We start from the raw sequence: 18,707 nt of genomic DNA on the forward strand, positions 1-18,707 counted from the left end.
ACCAGATTTTTTCCTATCTTGCAACTTTTTTTAAACCAACTTTCAGATATCTTAGGGTGATAATTTTTTTAAAAAAACATTCATCTTAGATGACAATACAAGGTTCCATCATGATTTTTGGACCTGGACATCCAATTCGATGATGACGGGCAGGTATATTCGAGGGTCAAAAAAAAAAAAAAAAAAAAAAAACATAATATGTAACTAAAATTAAAAAGTCTTCTTACAGACACTCTAAACCGCCAAAAAAGTGACTAACAACGAAAAGAGAAACAGCAACACAGCGCAAAAGAAGGTTGGAAAAGGCTCGTGTGAAATATACAGCTAAGAAGCTTAATAATAATGAAGATGTTCAACCCAAGTGACAGAACGGGAACGTTTTTGACCACGTCGTTTAAAAGAAACCGCCTGCAGAACGTAAAGTTTGCTTAGCAGCAAACAGGTTGAAAAATTCACAATCTCGCTCAATCGAGATTTTTGAAGAACGCAAAGCTCGCCAAGAATCAGATCGTCAAAGTAATTCTCAACGTGAAGCAAATGAATCCGATCAAAAACATAAAGCTCGCTTTGTGATTGAGCAAGCTATACGTCGAGCTACTAATCCTTTCAAACGACGGACCATTGAAAATAACCCCTGTTTTGCCTTATCTTTGATGAATTGAGTTTGAGTTTAAGTAAGTTTGTTTCTATTCTTGGTAGTGTGAACTTGAAATATCTTTAAGTTGTCGTTAACCCCACTAAGTACTTTACAGCAATCTCTACTTGTTTCTTGTGTTCTTTTTTTCAAAATCAATTGAAAAGTCAAGCTTGCTACACTTTTTTGCTGTTATTATTATTACATGATTTTCTTTAACTTCACTCGTTGTACGTAACTTTATAATTTCGCTTTTTAATTCAGTTTGGAGTGCTGGAAACATGTTTACATGCATGTATATACTGAACAAAATTGTTTGTCTATATGACCGGATTTTTTCAAATCTTGCAACTTTGATTAAACCAACTTCCAGATGTCCTAGGGTGCTATTTTTTTAAACACTCGTCTTAAATGACAATAGAAGGGAGGTTTCATCATGACTTTTGGAACCGGACATCCAGGTCGATGATGACGGACCGGTATATTCGGGTGGTTACATGCTTTGCTTTAACTTCACTCGTTGTACGTATTTTTTTAATTTCACTTTTTCCTTCAGTTTGGAATGCTAGAAACATGTTTGCATGCATATACTGAGAAAAAAAATGTTAGCCTGTTTTTTTTTTGTTTTTTTGTCTTTATAACCGGGTTTTTTTCAAATCTTGCAACTTTGAATAAACCAACTTCCAGATGTCCTAGTGTGCTATTTTTTTAAACTCTCGTCTTTGATGACAATACAAGGTTCCATCATGATTTTGGACCTGGACATCCAGGTCGATGATGACGGACCGGTGGTCAAAAAAAAAAAATATATATACATATATATATATAACTAAATTAACTATTTTGTAACAATAAGCAGCACGAAAATTTTTTTTCTTTAAATTCATTTTATTTTTTTAATACAGTTTTTAATTTATGAAACCATATTTATTTTTAAAAATAAAAATAATTTTGAATTTTTATCAAATCTTACAATTTTGATTAAACCAACTTCCAGATGTCCCAGGGTGCTATTAATTTTTAAACTTGATGCATGATGCAACCTTGTATGGACTTGGACATCTAGGTCGATGATGACGGACCGGTACATTCGGGGGCTAAAAAAAATATAAAAAAAAAACGAAATATATAACTAAAATTTAAAAACATTTCTTACAGACACTCTAAACCACCAAAAAGAAGTGACTAACAATGAAAAAAGAAACAGCAACGCAGCGCAAAAGAAGGTTGGAAAAGGCTCGTGACAAATATGCAGCTAAGAAGCTTAACGAAGATGTTCAATCCAAACGAAGAAAATTAGTGACAGAAAGGGAACGTTCTTCACAACGTCGTTTAAACGAAACCCCTTCAGAACGTAAAGTTCGCTTAGCAGCAAATAGGTTGAAAAATTCACAATCTCGCTCAATCGAGATTTCTGAAGAACGTAAAGCTCGCCAAGAAAGAGATCGGCAAAGAAATTCTGAACGTCGAGCAAATGAATCCAAACAGAAACGTAAAGCTCGCCAAGAAAGAGATCGGCAAAGAAATTCTGAACGTCGAGCAAATGAATCCAAACAGAAACGTAAAGCTCGCTTGGCGATTGAGCAGCAGCGGAGTTCTAAACGTCGAGCTGAAGAATCTGAAGAACAACATGAAACTCGCTTAGCGATTGAGCAGCAGCGGAGTTCTAAACGTCGAGCTGAAGAATCTGAAGAACAACATGAAACTCGCTTAGCGATTGAGCAGCAGCGGAGTTCTAAACGTCGAGCTGAAGAATCTGAAGAGCAACATAACACTCGCTTAGCGATTGAACAGCAGCGGAGTTCTAAATGTCGAGCTGAAGAATCTAAAGAACAACACGAAGCTCGCCTGACGATTCAACAGCAACGGAGTTCTAAATGTCGAGCTGAAGAATCTAAAGAACAACAAGAAGCTCGCTTGGCGATTCAACAGCAACGGAGTTCTAAATGTCGAGCTGAAGAATCTAAAGAACAACACGAAGCTCGCTTGGCGATTCAACGGCAACGGAGTTCTAAACGTCGAGCTGAAGAATCTGAAGAACAACATGAAGCTCGCTTAGCGATTGAACAGCAGCGGAGTTCTGAACGTCGAGCTGAAGAATCTAAAGAACAACACGAAGCTCGCTTGGCGATTCAACAGCAACGGAGTTCCAAATGTCGATCAGAAGAATCTAAAGAACAACACGAAGCTCGCTTGGCGATTCAACGGCAACGGAGTTCTAAACGTCGAGCTGAAGAATCTGAAGAACAACATGAAGCTCGCTTAGCGATTGAACAGCAGCGGAGTTCTGAACGTCGAGCTGAAGAATCTGAAGAACAACATGAAACTCGCTTAGCGATTGAGCAGCAGCGGAGTTCTAAACGTCGAGCTGAAGAATCTGAAGAGCAACATAACACTCGCTTAGCGATTGAACAGCAGCGGAGTTCTAAATGTCGAGCTGAAGAATCTAAAGAACAACACGAAGCTCGCCTGACGATTCAACAGCAACGGAGTTCTAAATGTCGAGCTGAAGAATCTAAAGAACAACACGAAGCTCGCTTGGCGATTCAACGGCAACGGAGTTCTAAACGTCGAGCTGAAGAATCTGAAGAACAACATGAAGCTCGCTTAGCGATTGAACAGCAGCGGAGTTCTGAACGTCGAGCTGAAGAATCTAAAGAACAACACGAAGCTCGCTTGGCGATTCAACAGCAACGGAGTTCCAAATGTCGATCAGAAGAATCTAAAGAACAACACGAAGCTCGCTTGGCGATTCAACGGCAACGGAGTTCTAAACGTCGAGCTGAAGAATCTGAAGAACAACATGAAGCTCGCTTAGCGATTGAACAGCAACGGAGTTCTGAACGTCGAGCTGAAGAATCTAAAGAACAACACGAAGCTCGCTTGGCAATTCAACAGCAGCGAAGTTCTCAGCGTCAAATGATCAAAGTTCTAGAAAATGATGCTCGTTTAGCATATATCCGTCAGCATGTTTCTCAACTTCGTATTGTAGAACGAGAAAGTGAAACGCTTAAAGAACGTACACTTCGCTTGGCGAATGAACGCTTTCGAATTTGCCAACATCGTTACAACGAAAGTCTTGAAGAACATACAATACGTTTAACCAAACAACAACAATACCGTCAACATATTAATGCTGATATTACTACTTTTGAAAAAGAGATAAACTCATTTTGTGACAATGTATGTCAAATTTGTTCTAAAAGGTGCTATCCAAACCAGGTTCTAAAGTTTAAATTACCATCTCCAAAACCTGAATTTCTTCCCGATGAATTGATCGAAAAAGACCAGTTAGTGCTGTGTCATCGTTGCAAGAACCATATTATAAGTCGTAAAACGACCTCACCACCAAAGGCTTACTGGAATAATCTTTATCCCGGAGAAGTGCCGAATGTTTTGCAAGAGCTCACGCAATCTGAGCAACGACTACTGTCTCGTATAATAATTATTAAACTTACGTGTCAATAACCACTGTACCTTGCAATAAGGTTCTCTTTACAAGTGGAAACATTTTTTTAAAATCAGACATTAAAAATTAGTAAAAAATTTACACTTATGATACTTCAGAGCCGTAATATAATAAAAATTAATTTAGTTATTTATTATAATGCTGGTGTGTGTATTTATAACACTCTTAATATTTTTATTGTAGTTTTATATGAATCTTGATCCATATTAATGATTTAATCTTCAATTCAATGTTTATGTTTTAATTTTTAATGTGATTTTTTTATAATTCTATTCTAATTTTCTTAAGTCTAATATAATAAATTAATGCATACCAATTTATTTCTTTAAATTTAATTCATCTGGTAATAATTGCTTTTCCATGTGTATGATGTTAAATTTTTAATTTTCATTAGTATAAAACGGGTTATACGGCGCCCACGCTTTTCTTTTTAGTCAGAAATTTAAATGATAATTTCAATGTATCGTAATACAATAGGTCTGATGTTAACTTATGTGTTATATAGGATAAATTTTTTGTGATAAAAGAAAATTATTTTCCACTTTTTAGTTCATTTTTTTGAATGAAAAAAAGAAAAGCATGTTTTTAAAATTTTTTTTATTATTTTTATTTTCTACTTTTTAGTTTTAATTACAAAATACCAATATTTCTAGTATATCACATGACTAGACACATGCAAAATGCTACTTTTTCCACACCACTTGAGAGGTAAATAGTCAGAAACGTTTTTTTTTTTTTTTTTTTTTAATTGTGGTTTGCCCAGTAGGTCTAGTCCACATTGAAAATTAAACCATTTTTGACAGTACTATTTCGTATTCTTTCATCATTTTCACTGTACCTCCGCATTCTCTCCATTTCCACAAGAGCATCATTATTGCAAGGCTTCTTGCCAGTTAATTTTGTGCAGTCGAGCTCTTCTATCCGGAGTCCAGCAAGAGATCTTACTCTGCTCAAGCTTACGTACGCTTGTCCTTCAGCAAATAGTTTATTTCCAAGATAGACAACTGCATAGTCCACAGTACTTCCCTGCATTTTATGTACAGTTGAAGCCCACGACAAAATCAACGGCAACATTCGCCTTTCGGCAGTTCCATAACTGTATAAAGCTGGAAATTGAATGGATTTCGGCTCGATTTTGTGTATGCCGTCTTTACCGAAATTGATGAGAACAGATGGTATGTCCTCGGCATACACTTGAGCTCTGCGAAAATATGGCCAAACAATCTCTTTTACAAATCCTATAGCTCCATTAACAAGACCTTTGGTGACGTCAATATTGGCTCTTAACGTAACCTTAGCTCCTACGAAAATTTCTAATTCTCGCGGTAAACCTCCGGTCTTGTTAATGTCTTTTGAAATGATGCTATCGATACTTGTATTTTCGTTGAGTTTTTTTGTTGCATCGATTAGTTGATCTTGGGCACGAATTTTGTAGATACTAGTATTTTTGCTCCTGAAATACTGGAGAACTCGATTGTTATGTTCATCTACCTGCTTGTTAGTTGGGTAGATTCTTAAGGCTCTTTCAATGGAAAACTCTCCATCCATATCAGAACTTTCTCTCTCAAGTAAAACAGCCATATGCTGATCCGAGAGTTCACCAATTCTAAGAGCATTTAAGAGGTCAACGAACAACATGTCTCCTTGCTGTCTCATATTGTCCACCAATTCTACCAAAGAAAAAAGTTTCCATAAGTCAGTAGCAGGAATCATGTGCTCGGGCTGTTGGAATATTTGTCTTCCTCTCACAGGTGGAAGCTGCATTAGATCACCAAATACTAGAATGTTAAGGCCTCCAAAAAAATTGTCAGTGTTCTTTAATTGCCTCAAACGCGAGTCAATCATGCTTAGCATCTCGTACGGTACCATGGATATTTCATCAATGAAGAAGAATTCAATGTCTGTCCAAAGTCGACGCATAGTTTGGAGAAATATTCCAGTTAGTAAAGGCATTTCCACAATACGACCATCTTTTTGAACTGGTAATTTCAACGAGTTGTGTAATGTGGATCCTCCAACCAATCGTGCAGCTACACCTGTTAAAGCACATACTTTGACTACTGGCTTGGCGTAACATCGGTTGACTTGATTTTTCAGTAGATTGAAAAGAAATGTTTTTCCAGTGCCAGCTTGGCCAGTGATGAAAAGTCTTTCTCGGTGTTGGCTGCCACCCAATTGGTCTTGAATACTTGATGTAATGTACTTGAATATGTCTTTTTGACGCAAGTTCATTGCTTGGACTGCATTTTGAAATTGAATGTCGTCCATTATTTGTTGTTCCAAAACTTCTTCGTCAACGTCTTCCTGCAATTCAAGCGGTTCTGCATCGAGTATTTCGAATGCGTGAGCTTGGTTAAAGGCATTCTCCAGTTGTCTATCTCGTTCTCGATATTCTTCCATTTGCTCGCTGTTTCTTTTTAAAGCCTCTTCTCGAGCAAGAAAGGCTTCTTTTGAAGAATTAAATCCTTCAAGTAGTTCTTGCTCCGAGCGGTAGGGCATGTATTGCAGAAGAAGACTATAGTAAAAATTCTCCGGATCAGTGGAGGCAACGAAGTATGGAACTCTTACAACAGCAGTTACATTTCTTATTTCTATTTTACAATTGTCCATCAAAGTAATCAATTCTTTTTTTTTTCTCTTATGGGGAACATTATCATTATAAACGTCAATGTCAATACTCTCCTCAACAAATTCTTTGCTTTGTGGTTTCGCGTAATATGGTTTAAATTTCATGGCGAATTCCATCAAGGTCATGTTCGCAAAGTTGAAATTTTGATGCTCCAGAGGTCTTTTTTCGTATCTATCAAAGATGTTTGCGCACAGTCCGGTGTTATCTCCCGCTTCGTTGAATTTTAATACTCTGTATCTTTGCTCGGGTTTTCTGGTGTTGAGGAAAACACATTGTCTTGAACTGTCTCGTAAATTTAAATGGCAGAGTCTAAAAACACACTCGCATGCCGAAACTTGTCGCTCACTCATTAGACGCATACATATTTTGAAAAATTTGCGAGAAATATTTGTCTCATCTGGGCGGATTTGTTGAATCGCCTGTGCAATGCTGGAATTTAACTGTGTGGGTTCGGACTTGGATATGTACTTAGCGACGTAATATGCTATAGATTCATTAGAGCCACATGGTTGAATATCCATGTTGCCCTTCCATATCAAAAGAAGTGACTTATTATAGTTATTCACATAACTCTCTTTGGGTCGGCGTTTCAAGAGGCAAATTCTTCCACCGTTACGAATGAACTCATCTGATGTATGAGCGATGATGCGTGTTTCAGTGCAAACTTTTCTGGGAAAGTTGAATCGGCAGGTATCAGAGTTATTTTTCTCACACGTATGCGTATGATGATGTATTTGGCACTTTTTGACGATCTCATAAAGTTCATCGTGAACGGGGGGTAATTCACAGGTCAGAACTTCGTCAAGTTTTAGGATTCCTTCAGGTGTTTCGAACGAAGGATGATTTTCAATCCAAATAATCATGTGCAGATGGGGACTGCCACGATTTTGGAACTCAACGCGCCACCAGAAGTCATTTACTTTGCCACCCAAGATTTTATTGTTGCGGAGGATTAACTTCATGAGAGCATTTACTCTGACCATAAAATGACGACTAACAATCACTGGATATTGTTCTATAAGGCGCTGTGTCGATATAATGTCCAAGTCATTTGGATCTTCGTCGGAGCGATCGTCGACAATCAACAACGCCTTTTTCATGTCAGTCCAATGCAAATCATTACAGCTGAAGGTGACAAAGTAAGTTGGTGGCCCCAGACATTTAATCTGGGCTACGAGTTCATTTAAAGCCCCTCTCCAATAGGCTGCAGAACCTCTCAAATTTCTTAAATACAAATGAACGTCTTCGATCATGCCATCTTGTCCATGAATTTTTTTAGTACAAGCAGATATGGTAGATTTAACTCGTTCATATTCGAACATCGATAAAGCATAAAAGAGATAATCATTGCGTTGAAATCGTAAATCATTGCCTAGAATTCGGCTTTGAAAGTAATCTAATGCAGTGATACTGACTGCTCTTGATGTTTTAAAGCCATTTATGCCATACGGAAACAAGAAAAACCAAGCTAACTCTTCAGCTTTCAGCTCATGTCCGATATTAAGAATGTTATCACGAGTCTTTCTTCTGATTTCATTGATATTTTCGTTCAACTCGAGTTCATCTTCAACATCTGGTTGAGCACAGTCTATCGGTGCCATTACAGATGTTTGAAGCACCAGTGGACAGGAAGGTACTTGAGTTTGAGGTTGAATGGAGTTGTGCAATTGTGGATGATTTGCTTCTTCAGCCAAAATATTTTGATTTTCTACTGATTCATCAAAAATTACTTTGATATAGTCAATTGTAAATTGCACGTTACGAGATCCAGTCGCTCTTTTGCAAATACGTACAAGTTCTTGTAGTGTACGTGACTGAATCACACATGCTCTTCCTCATTCATCTCTGGCACTTGCACCTTTTGGTCCACATGAATGCGAATCTGTAAAGTAGTACATATTGTTGTAGTACATGACACCATACGACTTTCCCGATGAAATTAAAATACCCGCTGTATAATTTTGGAATAGTTCTGACAGTGCTTCATGTAAAGTATAACCAATATTCCCTTCGTTCGCTGCATCATTGAGAACTCCATACAAACGTGGCTCATCGTTGTATTCCAATGTAAAATTTCTGCCAAAAATGGTTACACCGTGTTTGATGACATTAAAATTTTTAACCAATAAAAAACCATTTACTATTTCGAATGCTTCTTCGTGTCCTTGTTCAGTAAGAATGCGAACTGTTTTGTACAAGTTGTCGCCTTCAATCATGTTCATATCTAAAATATTTTTTGTCCACAAATGAGGGGAGATTATAGAGGCCTTTGTGATGTTGGCCAAAACCATAGCACAGCACTGAATTCCTGGAAAATTTTTGAATATTATTTCATTAGCTTGATTCCATGATGCTCTTAAAATTGAAGAATTATTGTTCAACTGAACATATGCTGTAGGTTGTTCATTCTCGACGTGGACAGCTTCTATGACTTCATCTGCCACTCTAACTAACGCGCTATTATCAAGTTCGACGTTATAATCAATTTCAACGTCACAGTATAATGGGTTATTTCGGATAAGCCATTGCAGAGCAGCGTAAACTCGATCGCGAGAAATTGAAAACTCCCGTGTGATGTCTAAGTTTTCAAGCCTCTCGGTTATTACGATGATTCCTGCATCATCTGGAGATCTGGGAAGCATACGTGGCAATTTCTCACTAATTTCAAAGATGTCTTGTGCAAAAAGAATAGCTTGACCTTTGAAACCATACTGGCCGTATAAACCGCTGAATTTAATGATCTTGACGAATGGTATTATACGAGACAGTAGTCGTTGCTCAGATTGCGTGAGCTCTTGCAAAACATTCGGCACTTCTCCGGGATAAAGATTATTCCAGTAAGCCTTTGGTGGTGAGGTCGTTTTACGACTTATAATATGGTTCTTGCAACGATGACACAGCACTAACTGGTCTTTTTCGATCAATTCATCGGGAAGAAATTCAGGTTTTGGAGATGATAATTTAAACTTTAGAACCTGGTTTGGATAGCACCTTTTAGAACAAATTTGACATACATTGTCACAAAATGAGTTTATCTCTTTTTCAAAAGTAGTAATATCAGCATTAATATGTTGACGGTATTGTTGTTGTTTGGTTAAACGTATTGTATGTTCTTCAAGACTTTCGTTGTAACGATGTTGGCAAATTCGAAAGCGTTCATTCGCCAAGCGAAGTGTACGTTCTTTAAGCGTTTCACTTTCTCGTTCTACAATACGAAGTTGAGAAACATGCTGACGGATATATGCTAAACGAGCATCATTTTCTAGAATTTTGATCATTTGACGCTGAGAACTTCGCTGCTGTTGAATTGCCAAGCGAGCTTCGTGTTGTTCTTTAGATTCTTCAGCTCGACGTTCAGAACTCCGCTGCTGTTCAATCGCTAAGCGAGCTTCATGTTGTTCTTCAGATTCTTCAGCTCGACGTTTAGAACTCCGTTGCCGTTGAATCGCCAAGCGAGCTTCGTGTTGTTCTTTAGATTCTTCTGATCGACATTTGGAACTCCGTTGCTGTTGAATCGCCAAGCGAGCTTCGTGTTGTTCTTTAGATTCTTCAGCTCGACGTTCAGAACTCCGCTGCTGTTCAATCGCTAAGCGAGCTTCATATTGTTCTTCAGATTCTTCAGCTCGACGTTTAGAACTCCGTTGCCGTTGAATCGCCAAGCGAGCTTCGTGTTGTTCTTTAGATTCTTCAGCTCGACATTTAGAACTCCGTTGCTGTTGAATCGTCAGGCGAGCTTCGTGTTGTTCTTTAGATTCTTCAGCTCGACATTTAGAACTCCGCTGCTGTTCAATCGCTAAGCGAGTGTTATGTTGCTCTTCAGATTCTTCAGCTCGACGTTTAGAACTCCGCTGCTGCTCAATCGCTAAGCGAGTTTCATGTTGTTCTTCAGATTCTTCAGCTCGACGTTTAGAACTCCGCTGCTGCTCAATCGCTAAGCGAGTTTCATGTTGTTCTTCAGATTCTTCAGCTCGACGTTTAGAACTCCGCTGCTGCTCAATCGCCAAGCGAGCTTTACGTTTCTGTTTGGATTCATTTGCTCGACGTTCAGAATTTCTTTGCCGATCTCTTTCTTGGCGAGCTTTACGTTTCTGTTTGGATTCATTTGCTCGACGTTCAGAATTTCTTTGCCGATCTCTTTCTTGGCGAGCTTTACGTTCTTCAGAAATCTCGATTGAGCGAGATTGTGAATTTTTCAACCTATTTGCTGCTAAGCGAACTTTACGTTCTGAAGGGGTTTCGTTTAAACGACGTTGTGAAGAACGTTCCCTTTCTGTCACTAATTTTCTTCGTTTGGATTGAACATCTTCGTTAAGCTTCTTAGCTGCATATTTGTCACGAGCCTTTTCAAACCTTCTTTTGCGCTGCGTTGCTGTTTCTTTTTTCATTGTTAGTCACTTCTATTTGGTGGTTTAGAGTGTCTGTAAGAAATGTTTTTAAATTTTAGTTATATATTTCGTTTTTTTTTAATATTTTTTTTTAGCCCCCGAATGTACCGGTCCGTCATCATCGACCTAGATGTCCAAGTCCATACAAGGTTGCATCATGCATCAAGTTTAAAAATTAATAGCACCCTGGGACATCTGGAAGTTGGTTTAATCAAAATTGTAAGATTTGATAAAAATTCAAAATTATTTTTATTTTTAAAAATAAATATGGTTTCATAAATTAAAAACTGTATTAAAAAAATAAAATGAATTTAAAGAAAAAAAATTTTCGTGCTGCTTATTGTTACAAAATAGTTTATTTAGTTATATATATATATATATATATATATATATATATATATATATATATATATATATATATATATATATATATATATATATATTTTTTTTTTTTTTTTTTGACCACCGGTCCGTCATCATCGACCTGGATGTCCAGGTCCAAAATCATGATGGAACCTTGTATTGTCATCAAAGACGAGAGTTTAAAAAAATAGCACACTAGGACATCTGGAAGTTGGTTTATTCAAAGTTGCAAGATTTGAAAAAAACCGGTCATATAGACAAACAATTTTGTTCAGTATATACATGCATGTAAACATGTTTCCAGCACTCCAAACTGAATTAAAAAGCGAAATTATAAAGTTACGTACAACGAGTGAAGTTAAAGAAAATCATGTAATAATAATAACAGCAAAAAAGTGTAGCAAGCTTGACTTTTCAATTGATTTTGAAAAAAAGAACACAAGAAACAAGTAGAGATTGCTGTAAAGTACTTAGTGGGGTTAACGACAACTTAAAGATATTTCAAGTTCACACTACCAAGAATAGAAACAAACTTACTTAAACTGAAACTCAATTCATCAAAGATAAGGCAAAACAGGGGTTATTTTCAATGGTCCGTCGTTTGAAAGGATTAGTAGCTCGACGTATAGCTTGCTCAATCACAAAGCGAGCTTTATGTTTTTGATCGGATTCATTTGCTTCACGTTGAGAATTACTTTGACGATCTGATTCTTGGCGAGCTTTGCGTTCCTCAAAAATCTCGATTGAGCGAGATTGTGAATTTTTCAACCTGTTTGCTGCTAAGCAAACTTTACGTTCTGCAGGCGGTTTCTTTTAAACGACGTGGTCAAAAACGTTCCCGTTCTGTCACTTGGGTTGAACATCTTCATTATTATTAAGCTTCTTAGCTGTATATTTCACACGAGCCTTTTCCAACCTTCTTTTGCGCTGTGTTGCTGTTTCTCTTTTCGTTGTTAGTCACTTTTTTTGGCGGTTTAGAGTGTCTGTAAGAAGACTTTTTAATTTTAGTTACATATTATGTTTTTTTTTTTTTGACCCTCGAATATACCTGCCCGTCATCATCGAATTGGATGTCCAGGTCCAAAAATCATGATGGAACCTTGTATTGTCATCTAAGATGAATGTTTTTTTAAAAAAATTATCAACCTAAGATATCTGAAAGTTGGTTTAAAAAAAGTTGCAAGATAGGAAAAAATCTGGTCAAACAAACAAACAGACAAACAATTTTTTTTCAGCATATACATGCATGTAAACATGTTTCCAGTACTCCAAACTGAAGGAAAAAGCGAAATTAAAAATTTACGTACAACGAGTGAAGTTAAAGAAGAGCATGTAACCCGCGAGTATACCGGTCCGTCATCATCGACCTGGTTATCCGGGTCCAAAACTCATGATGGAACCTTGTATTGTCATCCATGACGAGTGTTTTAAAAAAAAATAGTACCCTAGGACGTCTGGAAGTTGGTTTAATCAAAGTTGCAAGATTTGAAAAAATCCGGTCATACAGACAGACAAACAAACAAACAAGCAAACAAACAAACAAACAAACAAACAAACAAACAATTTTTTTTCAGTATATACATGTATGTAAACATGTTTCCAGCACTCCAAACTTTAGGAAAAAGCGAAAATAAAAAGTTACGTACAACGAGTGAAGTTAGCACAGTTTCAATTAGCGTGAATAAAATCACTGAGAAGAGAGACCTGTTGCCATTTTTACATGCTTTTCTTTAACTTCACTCGTTGTACGTAACTTTTTATTTTCGCTTTTTCCTAAAGTTTGGAGTGCTGGAAACATGTTTACATACATGTACATACTGAAAAAAAATTGTTTGTTTGTTTGTTTGTTTGCTTGTTTGTTTGTTTGTCTGTCTGGATGACCGGATTTTTTCAAATCTTGCAACTTTGATTAAACCAACTTCCAGATGTCCTAGGGTACTATTTTTTTTTTAAAACACTCGTCATGGATGACAATACAAGGTTCCATCATGAGTTTTGGACCCGGATAACCAGGTCGATGATGACGGACCGGTATACTCGCGGGTTACATGCTCTTCTTTAACTTCACTCGTTGTACGTAAATTTTTAATTTCGCTTTTTCCTTCAGTTTGGAGTACTGGAAACATGTTTACATGCATGTATATGCTGAAAAAAAAATTGTTTGTCTGTTTGTTTGTTTGACCAGATTTTTTCCTATCTTGCAACTTTTTTTAAACCAACTTTCAGATATCTTAGGGTGATAATTTTTTTAAAAAAACATTCATCTTAGATGACAATACAAGGTTCCATCATGATTTTTGGACCTGGACATCCAATTCGATGATGACGGGCAGGTATATTCGAGGGTCAAAAAAAAAAACATAATATGTAACTAAAATTAAAAAGTCTTCTTACAGACACTCTAAACCGCCAAAAAAAGTGACTAACAACGAAAAGAGAAACAGCAACACAGCGCAAAAGAAGGTTGGAAAAGGCTCGTGTGAAATATACAGCTAAGAAGCTTAATAATAATGAAGATGTTCAACCCAAGTGACAGAACGGGAACGTTTTTGACCACGTCGTTTAAAAGAAACCGCCTGCAGAACGTAAAGTTTGCTTAGCAGCAAACAGGTTGAAAAATTCACAATCTCGCTCAATCGAGATTTCTGAAGAACGCAAAGCTCGCCAAGAATCAGATCGTCAAAGTAATTCTCAACGTGAAGCAAATGAATCCGATCAAAAACATAAAGCTCGCTTTGTGATTGAGCAAGCTATACGTCGAGCAACTAATCCTTTCAAACGACGGACCATTGAAAATAACCCCTGTTTTGCCTTATCTTTGATGAATTGAGTTTCAGTTTAAGTAAGTTTGTTTCTATTCTTGGTAGTGTGAACTTGAAATATCTTTAAGTTGTCGTTAACCCCACTAAGTACTTTACAGCAATCTCTACTTGTTTCTTGTGTTCTTTTTTTCAAAATCAATTGAAAAGTCAAGCTTGCTACACTTTTTTGCTGTTATTATTATTACATGATTTTCTTTAACTTCACTCGTTGTACGTAACTTTATAATTTCGCTTTTTAATTCAGTTTGGAGTGCTGGAAACATGTTTACATGCATGTATATACTGAACAAAATTGTTTGTCTATATGACCGGATTTTTTCAAATCTTGCAACTTTGATTAAACCAACTTCCAGATGTCCTAGGGTGCTATTTTTTTAAACACTCCTCTTAAATGACAATAGAAGGTTTCATCATGACTTTTGGAACCGGACATCCAGGTCGATGATGACGGACCGGTATATTCGGGTGGTTACATGCTTTGCTTTAACTTCACTCGTTGTACGTATTTTTTTAATTTCACTTTTTCCTTCAGTTTGGAATGCTGGAAACATGTTTGCATGCATATACTGAGAAAAAAAATGTTAGCCTGTTTTTTTTTTGTTTTTTTGTCTTTATAACCGGGTTTTTTTCAAATCTTGCAACTTTGAATAAACCAACTTCCAGATGTCCTAGTGTGCTATTTTTTTAAACTCTCGTCTTTAGAATGTTTCATCATGACTTTTGGAACCGGACATCCAGGTCGATGATGACGGACCGGTATATTCGGGTGGTTACATGCTTTGCTTTAACTTCACTCGTTGTACGTATTTTTTTAATTTCACTTTTTCCTTCAGTTTGGAATGCTGGAAACATGTTTGCATGCATATACTGAGAAAAAAAATGTTAGCCTGTTTTTTTTTTTGTTTTTTTGTCTTTATAACCGGGTTTTTTTCAAATCTTGCAACTTTGAATAAACCAACTTCCAGATGTCCTAGTGTGCTATTTTTTAAAACTCTCGTCTTTGATGACAATACAAGGTTCCATCATGATTTTGGACCTGGACATCCAGGTCGATGATGACGGACCGGTGGTCAAAAAAAAAAAAATATATATATATATATATATATATATATATAACTAAATTAACTATTTTGTAACAATAAGCAGCACGAAAATTTTTTTTCTTTAAATTCATTTTATTTTTTTTAATACAGTTTTTAATTTATGAAACCATATTTATTTTTAAAAATAAAAATAATTTTGAATTTTTATCAAATCTTACAATTTTGATTAAACCAACTTCCAGATGTCCCAGGGTGCTATTAATTTTTAAACTTGATGCATGATGCAACCTTGTATGGACTTGGACATCTAGGTCGATGATGACGGACCGGTACATTCGGGGGCTAAAAAAAAATATAAAAAAAAAACGAAATATATAACTAAAATTTAAAAACATTTCTTACAGACACTCTAAACCACCAAAAAGAAGTGACTAACAATGAAAAAAGAAACAGCAACGCAGCGCAAAAGAAGGTTGGAAAAGGCTCGTGACAAATATGCAGCTAAGAAGCTTAACGAAGATGTTCAATCCAAACGAAGAAAATTAGTGACAGAAAGGGAACGTTCTTCACAACGTCGTTTAAACGAAACCCCTTCAGAACGTAAAGTTCGCTTAGCAGCAAATAGGTTGAAAAATTCACAATCTCGCTCAATCGAGATTTCTGAAGAACGTAAAGCTCGCCAAGAAAGAGATTGGCAAAGAAATTCTGAACGTCGAGCAAATGAATCCAAACAGAAACGTAAAGCTCGCCAAGAAAGAGATCGGCAAAGAAATTCTGAACGTCGAGCAAATGAATCCAAACAGAAACGTAAAGCTCGCTTGGCGATTGAGCAGCAGCGGAGTTCTAAACGTCGAGCTGAAGAATCTGAAGAACAACATGAAACTCGCTTAGCGATTGAGCAGCAGCGGAGTTCTAAACGTCGAGCTGAAGAATCTGAAGAGCAACATAACACTCGCTTAGCGATTGAACAGCAGCGGAGTTCTAAATGTCGAGCTGAAGAATCTAAAGAACAACACGAAGCTCGCTTGGCGATTCAACGGCAACGGAGTTCTAAACGTCGAGCTGAAGAATCTGAAGAACAACATGAAGCTCGCTTAGCGATTGAACAGCAGCGGAGTTCTGAACGTCGAGCTGAAGAATCTAAAGAACAACACGAAGCTCGCTTGGCGATTCAACAGCAACGGAGTTCCAAATGTCGATCAGAAGAATCTAAAGAACAACACGAAGCTCGCTTGGCGATTCAACGGCAACGGAGTTCTAAACGTCGAGCTGAAGAATCTGAAGAACAACATGAAGCTCGCTTAGCGATTGAACAGCAACGGAGTTCTGAACGTCGAGCTGAAGAATCTAAAGAACAACACGAAGCTCGCTTGGCAATTCAACAGCAGCGAAGTTCTCAGCGTCAAATGATCAAAGTTCTAGAAAATGATGCTCGTTTAGCATATATCCGTCAGCATGTTTCTCAACTTCGTATTGTAGAACGAGAAAGTGAAACGCTTAAAGAACGTACACTTCGCTTGGCGAATGAACGCTTTCGAATTTGCCAACATCGTTACAACGAAAGTCTTGAAGAACATACAATACGTTTAACCAAACAACAACAATACCGTCAACATATTAATGCTGATATTACTACTTTTGAAAAAGAGATAAACTCATTTTGTGACAATGTATGTCAAATTTGTTCTAAAAGGTGCTATCCAAACCAGGTTCTAAAGTTTAAATTACCATCTCCAAAACCTGAATTTCTTCCCGATGAATTGATCGAAAAAGACCAGTTAGTGCTGTGTCATCGTTGCAAGAACCATATTATAAGTCGTAAAACGACCTCACCACCAAAGGCTTACTGGAATAATCTTTATCCCGGAGAAGTGCCGAATGTTTTGCAAGAGCTCACGCAATCTGAGCAACGACTACTGTCTCGTATAATACCATTCGTCAAGATCATTAAATTCAGCGGTTTATACGGCCAGTATGGTTTCAAAGGTCAAGCTATTCTTTTTGCACAAGACATCTTTGAAATTAGTGAGAAATTGCCACGTACGCTTCCCAGATCTCCAGATGATGCAGGAATCATCGTAATAACCGAGAGGCTTGAAAACTTAGACATCACACGGGAGTTTTCAATTTCTCGCGATCGAGTTTACGCTGCTCTGCAATGGCTTATCCGAAATAACCCATTATACTGTGACGTTGAAATTGATTATAACGTCGAACTTAATAATAGCGCGTTAGTTAGAGTGGCAGATGAAGTCATAGAAGCTGTCCACGTCGAGAATGAACAACCTACAGCATATGTTCAGTTGAACGATAATTCTTCAATTTTAAGAGCATCATGGAATCAAGCTAATGAAATAATATTCAAAAATTTTCCAGGAATTCAGTGCTGTGCTATGGTTTTGGCCAACATCACAAAGGCCTCTATAATCTCCCCTCATTTGTGGACAAAAAATATTTTAGATATGAACATGATTGAAGGCGACAACTTGTACAAAACAGTTCGCATTCTTACTGAACAAGGACACGAAGAAGCATTCGAAATAGTAAATGGTTTTTTATTGGTTAAAAATTTTAATGTCATCAAACACGGTGTAACCATTTTTGGCAGAAATTTTACATTGGAATACAACGATGAGCCACGTTTGTATGGAGTTCTCAATGATGCAGCGAACGAAGGGAATATTGGTTATACTTTACATGAAGCACTGTCAGAACTATTCCAAAATTATACAGCGGGTATTTTAATTTCATCGGGAAAGTCGTATGGTGTCATGTACTACAACAATATGTACTACTTTACAGATTCGCATTCATGTGGACCAAAAGGTGCAAGTGCCAGAGATGAATGAGGAAGAGCATGTGTGATTCAGTCACGTACACTACAAGAACTTGTACGTATTTGCAAAAGAGCGACTGGATCTCGTAACGTGCAATTTACAATTGACTATATCAAAGTAATTTTTGATGAATCAGTAGAAAATCAAAATATTTTGGCTGAAGAAGCAAATCATCCACAATTGCACAACTCCATTCAACCTCAAACTCAAGTACCTTCCTGTCCACTGGTGCTTCAAACATCTGTAATGGCACCGATAGACTGTGCTCAACCAGATGTTGAAGATGAACTCGAGTTGAACGAAAATATCAATGAAATCAGAAGAAAGACTCGTGATAACATTCTTAATATCGGACATGAGCTGAAAGCTGAAGAGTTAGCTTGGTTTTTCTTGTTTCCGTATGGCATAAATGGCTTTAAAACATCAAGAGCAGTCAGTATCACTGCATTAGATTATTTTCAAAGCCGAATTCTAGGCAATGATTTACGATTTCAACGCAATGATTATCTCTTTTATGCTTTATCG

At 37.0% G+C, this 18,707-nt stretch overlaps 1 protein-coding gene across 1 annotated transcript; it reads right to left on the reverse strand.

The window, feature by feature from the left end:
* Window positions 1–4,871: 4,871 nt before the first annotated feature.
* Window positions 4,872–8,054, reverse strand: LOC129223188 (uncharacterized). Its single transcript, XM_054857755.1, has one exon. The coding sequence runs from the start codon at window positions 8,052–8,054 to the stop codon at window positions 4,872–4,874; it is 3,183 nt and encodes a 1,060-aa protein (XP_054713730.1).
* Between the last annotated feature and the right edge of the window lie 10,653 nt (window positions 8,055–18,707).

The sequence above is a fragment of the Uloborus diversus genome, chromosome 5, assembly GCF_026930045.1.
Source record: "Uloborus diversus isolate 005 chromosome 5, Udiv.v.3.1, whole genome shotgun sequence".
Classification (NCBI taxonomy): Eukaryota; Metazoa; Arthropoda; class Arachnida; order Araneae; family Uloboridae; genus Uloborus; species Uloborus diversus.